The 6275-nt window shown below is 47.7% G+C and overlaps 2 protein-coding genes across 2 annotated transcripts; one reads left to right on the forward strand and one right to left on the reverse strand.

Annotated features, from left to right (window-relative positions):
* Nucleotides 1-2116, reverse strand: K452DRAFT_281871 (uncharacterized protein; the record flags this gene model as incomplete). Its single annotated transcript, XM_033539512.1, has 4 exons — nt 2072-2116; nt 1341-1959; nt 1028-1205; nt 1-967 (listed from the first exon to the last, which is right to left on the reverse strand). Coding segments are annotated over exons 2-4 (1596 nt in total), but the record flags the coding sequence as incomplete, so codon positions are not given.
* Nucleotides 2117-4149: 2033 nt separating this feature from the next.
* Nucleotides 4150-6016, forward strand: K452DRAFT_260998 (uncharacterized protein). Its single transcript, XM_033538560.1, has 7 exons — nt 4150-4233; nt 4287-4350; nt 4398-4561; nt 4614-4927; nt 4982-5260; nt 5316-5405; nt 5465-6016. Exons 1-7 carry the CDS (start codon nt 4191-4193, stop codon nt 5735-5737), a joined length of 1227 nt encoding a protein of 408 aa, XP_033390910.1. The 5' UTR covers nt 4150-4190; the 3' UTR covers nt 5738-6016.
* The last annotated feature ends 259 nt before the right edge of the window (nt 6017-6275 follow it).

The raw sequence follows: 6275 nt of genomic DNA on the forward strand, positions 1-6275 counted from the left end.
ATGGATCGCTTCATCAGCCAGTTGCTCTGCATTATTCGTGCCAGTTGAGCAGGCGGAAAGGTATCCTAGGAACGGCGAGTTCTCTTGCAGCCTCTGGTCTCGGAGATCTACTATAGTTAAAGGACTTTCCTGCCAGTCGCTAAGGAGCAAGCTGCTTTGCGAAGGCTCGACAGGGTCTGAGTATACGTGGCTAGCGAAATGGAAGATCTTCGACGTACGGAGGCATCTTATGATCTCCTTCCGGCTCTTCTGTAGTAGCTCAACTGGATTTAGCTGCATTGACGGGCAGAGCTCTTTTATCTTAGCCACTTCCTGTGCGGCGAAAGAAAGGCTCGAGTTGCCGGGCGTGTCTTGAATCGAGACTAAGAGGGCATTCTCTTTCCCTATATGCCTTACGTTTTTCTTACTGTGCTGGTTTCCATAAAGCGGTGCTTTGATTGAGGGACTGTATGATGACATGACCCTGTCAAGGACTGTTTCAGTAGACTTTTCCACATGACGACCTGCTACATGAAGCGGAAAGAGGCTTAGATGCCCCATAGGGATCCACCAGATACGGGGCCAATTATCGTCCTGGATAAAGCTCTGAAAGCCTAGTGCTTCGAGGATAGGAAGTGCAACAGCGTCCCAAAGCCACTCGAGTACTGACTCCATTTGGGTAGTTGACCTGGGTGAGCCTCGGTCTGGTCGCAATTCTTGCAGCTGCTCCTTAAGAACCCGCTGGCTAAGGTCAGGCAAAGGTAAAGCCCTAATTTGATCTGGCTCAACAAGGAATGCATCGCAACGATATGGGCTTACGTTTACGTAAGCGGTCGGCCCTTGATGCGCAGCGGCAGTTAACTCATCCGTAGTTGGCGGAAGAAGAAATCTTTCGAATCCAGGTTGGATGCGGACCTCTCCGATAAGCTTTTCAAATCTCTCGTTCGCTTGATGCCGTTGTGTCGCCCGTAACTCCCAAGATGTATTGCTTTTAGACTCCGAAAGAGACATTCATTCGGTAGGTGTATCTAGTTTGTCCCGGAGGGACTCAAATTCATCTGCTAAGGCAGGACGCCGTAGCTTTAGATTAGAGATGTCTGTGCGTAGCTCTAAAAGGAGACCGGCAATAACCCCACGACCGAGCTCGAGGAGTTCTAAGGCTTTGTATGAATCTTTCCCTGCCTCGAGGGTAATAGCGGCGGCTGTAGAAGTTAAACCAGCAAAACCTTTAAGCATGTGTTGCTTGTCAGTGTGCTGTAACAGCCGCGTGCTTACAGTAGGAAGCAGCACTACGACATCGTTGAGATAGTTATTAGAGGCTTCCCATTCCGATAGATCGGCCAAAATAGCGGCAGCGCGACGAGCCAGGATAATGCGAACTAATGGTGGAGCAGTGCGGCATTCCCATCCTTTCTTGAATAAATTAAGCGCTGAGTTACGGTCTTTTCTCACTTTTGTCCACTCAAACCGCGTTTCAAGCAAATTTCCAAGGTTATTTAGACAAACGGCTCGGTCTGGATGGTCGAGAGGGGTAGATTCGACAGCCTGGTCGGCAACCTCAACGGCCCGGTTAAGGTCAACTATCTCTCCAGTCTGCTCAAACCGCCTTCCAAATTGGCTTCCGAGGTTGTTTAGACGACTAGATCGATCTGGATGGTCGACTTTTATCGGGTGTAGTAGTATCCAGTCTACCTGCTCTCCAATAACTTGAATCAAGTCACTATAGCTATACTTTATTGTCCAAAGGATTGCTTTAAGTTGTTGGCAGTAGGGCCGCTGATCCTGTTCATCGCGCAAGACAATTGCCTCCATATTGCTGTTAACAAGAGCTAACCCAAGTTTGAATCGCAGGTTGTTTCGGAGCCTGCGAGCTGTTGCAGTTTCTGTGTCCGACGGCTTAGGGCCCTGGATCGTCGGCCTCAAAAGCTTTTGCAGCTGCCTAGCAAGCTTCACACTCTCAGCTGCAAAAAGCCCGATGGACTAGATGGCATATATCAGTAATGGTTGGTAATATACGTCAAGATTCGTGTTGGATAATATTGACAGTGTTCCGTAGAACCTCTTGTCTTGCGATTTCGGAGAGCAATCTTACCGAGACATAGTCAATGGAGGTGTTTAATTTGGGTTCTGGACCCCGCCACTTCTCGATGCTATTGCTGAAATCTTGGATCATCGGACTTAAGAGTCCAAGATCATTATACACATCCTGAGTTTTTTCCCCCATTGCCTTGATAGTCCTGTGGCAGATTTCTAGGAGAACGAAAGTGTTAGCAGCTAGCTCTAGAACGTCCCTAGGATCCATGCCGCTCCAAATGACATCATTTGCATTGCTTTTATCAAAAAATAATCGCTCTGACTCGTCGGAAGTCAGGCCGGGATCCGGCATTCTCTGGTAGGCCTCATCCCAATCCCACATATCGTCGAGCTTGTGGAGGTTATGTTTGAGCAGCTTCACTTCTTCTTGAGAAAGCGGACCTTCTAGGTGCAAAACTGGATGTTTTGGCGGATCCTCATCATGCTTGAAACATGAAAGAGATTCAGATATCGATTTCTGTTGGACTATCAGACCATGTTTCTTCATGCATGATTCTCTGTGTAACAACTAAATAATGAGGCTGAGAAACATGTGTTATCGGAGTGATTCTGGCCGACATAGATTTACTACAATTTAATTACAGGTCTTTAATGATTCTTTTGTACGAAAACTTAGGGTAGTTATTAACATAACGTACTATCTGGCGCTGAGTACGTATATTGAGGAGTAGCTTGCGGCCTGGCCTGGGGTCTGGATCAACTTGTTGCGTTATTGAGAACCGGTGCAGCGTGTCCAGTACGGTCGTCCTGGGAACGTGTGTGAGACGCGTAATTTCAGACTAGCTATAGCCCAGTCCGCCGGCGGTGATGATTGCGACGCGTTGATCATGAGAGAGATTGGTACCTGTAGGGGTCTGCCCACTGATTCGATCTGCGAAGAAGAACTCCATGGTGGTGGTACGGAGGTGAGAGAATAAGGGGGTGCGAGCGACCGAGGCGTTACGGGTGGACCCTGTCGGCAAGTTCTGACGCCGAATTGTAACACCAGGTGCGGGGTACATTATCTGACTGCCAGCTCACCTGCTATAATTAGGCCCTGGTTAATTTCACCACCCCCTATAATAGGCAACCGCTAGTACTTCTTTAGTTTAGCTTTGTATTTATATTTTCATTTGCTACTTTAATTACCTCGTGCTTTTCCCTTCTATGCTTTTTCCTTTCACGCTTTTCTCTTTTATGCCTTTATCTTTTATGCCTTCCTACTAATGATTCTACAGGCTATACGCGTCTATAGTAATTTAACTTATCTTTAGTCGCGCAGAGTAAGTAGATAAATGAGTGATGTAAGGGGGTAAGGTTGTTGCGTAATAATAAATGGTAAGGCTAAACTCGTGTATTATCGGAGGCAAGCTGCAATGCAACCAGCAACGTCAGTGGCTTAGGCACGCGGGTACTCAGTGTGACGCGCGTATGTAGGTGGTCAGCGGAGGCGCGCGGTAATTGAAGCCAGTGAAGGTAAACTGTAGACCCTGGAACGCCGCTGTGTGATGTATGAGTGTGGTAGACGGATGCGACCGGCAAGAGCTCCACCCTGACGCCCTGACGCTGGCTGACCTGTGCGTGCATGCGCCCCCGCTCTTTCCTACCGCAACGCCAATGCGCACACGTGCGTGCGATGCGGTGCAAGCGGTCTGCCCTATACACAATGAACCCCAAATCTCAAAATCTCCTTGGTTTCCTCCCACCATGCCAGCTACGCCAGCTCTAAGTCACAGCCCCTCCGCCCCCGCCCCCGCCGACGGTAGAGGCATTCTATATAAAGCCCGGACAGTGCACGCCGAGATAAGTCTCGTACCACGTGGTGCGAGTAAGGCTTTAGCAGACCAATTCCTTGTTGGTGCTTGGCTTAATTACCTTGTAGATCTTAGGTCACCGGATGGGCTACCTATGCTGCCTACGGCTTAGCTACCGTGCGCCTTTTTTTAATGCGGCTACATGCATAAGTCTTGCTGCCTAAGATACTGCAGCCTCGGGTGTGGCGTGCTGCTTTGTCTTAGCGCTATAGCGCTTTCCATGGTATTTCCATTTTACCCCCGCACATCTATTAGAGCTTGTCATCAGCGATAAAAACCTTCACTACGACCATCACACCCGCTCACGGCTTAGTAGGATCGAAAATGCAGGACTTACACGCTCAAAATAAAGAAGAGCTCAATTGGAGTAAGGAGAGAAGCCTTTTGAAGCACTACCTTTTAATATTGACATAGAGGTAGACGCTCAGGGCTTCGCTCCGAATAACAAAAAGCTCGAGGAGTATACTGAACCACCGCATTTAATGTAAGTAAATTACTCAACTATATAAGACAAAGCCTGATACCAAGCAGCTTTAGCAGTGCCGAAGAGCTGGTAGAACACGATCCTCGCCTAAGCGGATGTAATGTTGACCAGAACTTTTTCCGTCTTGCATGCCACCATGTAAGAAAAGACTCTAACGGTCTATTCGGCTGCCGCACGACTCTAGAAAACGGAAAAAAGGTTTTAAAGCATGGTACCCCTCACTACCCAAGATGATTTCTTGAACGGTTCTAACTAAATTATAGACTCGTGGTGTTGCTTCAAGATTAAACAGGTTCGAAAAAGTTACCACGTTGGACATTCGGCACGGGATATACTCTACGATTGGCAGCAGCCGAGCATCTACATTTCCTGGAATTCAAGGGATAAAATCACCTTAATTCTATGCATCGACACCCCAAACGAGCTGCGTGTAGCTATACAGGATACTTGGGATCAAAACCTTACCGAACGAAATGACCCTTACAAATGGTATTGTCTTATAATTGACAGCCTCACGGATCTATACGATACATCTGTGTGGAAGTTGAGAGACTTAGTCCGGGAGGATGTTGAAAAGGTATAACAAGTCGCTTTCTAAAACCAGCTAATAGCACTAACTTTGTAATTAAAGAGACGATCCCCAGAATCGATCGATTTCCAACGGATCCACGAGATTGCAAGGCACATTATTCATTCGAATGAAACCCTTGAAGTCGCCTTGGATACTCTTAACGGTATTCAGCAAGCATACGAGCTATTTAGCAAAGATTCTTCCAGCTCAACGGAACAAGAAATGGAATTTTCGTTCCGCTATACACAGCTGGAACTTTCACGGCTTCGAAGAACTATTAAAGCCAGCTTCCTGCGCTCCCGGTCATTAAGTGATCGTATCCACAATGAAATTAATCTCGTTAGTCCTAGAATAGCCGTCTACCTTTAATGTGGAATCTAATAAGAATCGGTAGGCATATAACCTCGTCAACCAGAGAGATAGCTTCTTGATGAAGACGATCGCTGTGATGACATTAATATACCTTCCTGGATCATATATTGCGGTGAGTGAGCGGGTCTTATTGGATAAACCTTTCTATAAGTTACTAAACAGGTCTGACAGTCTATCTTCGGCATGAACTTCTTCGATTTCTCGTCCTCGAGCGGGCTCATTCTTTCGGACAAGTTCTGGATTTACTGGGTGCTTACAGCAATTATGACCCTGCTCACCATTGGCATATGGATGCTGTGGCAAAGCCAACGTGAGCATACGCAAAAGGCTTCTACGCATGTAGGAATGCCAAACAGCCAACCATCCCTTGTCTCGAGAAGGTTTACGTGGATTGGTACAGAATGGCGCTCTGCGTTCAGAGTGAAAACAAAGAATATTGTGTAGTTGGGAAGAGGGTATTAAGGCGGAAGAGAAGTAATGTTCGGCAAGGTAGAGTACAAAGTAGTTTTTCGGAGAGGATACGGCGGCCAAGTAGCATGCGCGGTCGAGAAGCACGAACGGGTAGAAGCTGTGCAGTGACAGGAGCGAAAGGAGACTAAGATATTAGTAAAGGCTGAAAATGCAGAAGTAGAGGAACGGCGGAAGTCCAGGGACGATCTCGGGCTAACTGGCTCCGCAAAAAGACCTTCTAGGAGTGAGCGAACCAGCCTCCTTCGCGCGGAAACGACGCACTCGCCTCGCTTCAGGACAACTTGGGCGATGCGCCTTATTTCACGTCCGAATTGCCGACGCCCTCAGTCGCCTAGCCTAATAGTTGCCTTATCTATTCCGCCGTATACTTCGGCATCCACGCCCGCTTACCTCTTCGCGGGAAAAATTACGCCCAATATCTTGGGCTCGGTCTCCTTAGGCTGGCTCTCGTAGTGGAAGCGTCTGTCCGATGATGGAGCTTAATCGCTAACGCTTGCTGACAAGCGGTAAA

This window comes from Aplosporella prunicola, assembly GCF_010093885.1.
Source record: "Aplosporella prunicola CBS 121167 unplaced genomic scaffold K452scaffold_165, whole genome shotgun sequence".
In the NCBI taxonomy this organism is placed as follows: Eukaryota; Fungi; Ascomycota; class Dothideomycetes; order Botryosphaeriales; family Aplosporellaceae; genus Aplosporella; species Aplosporella prunicola.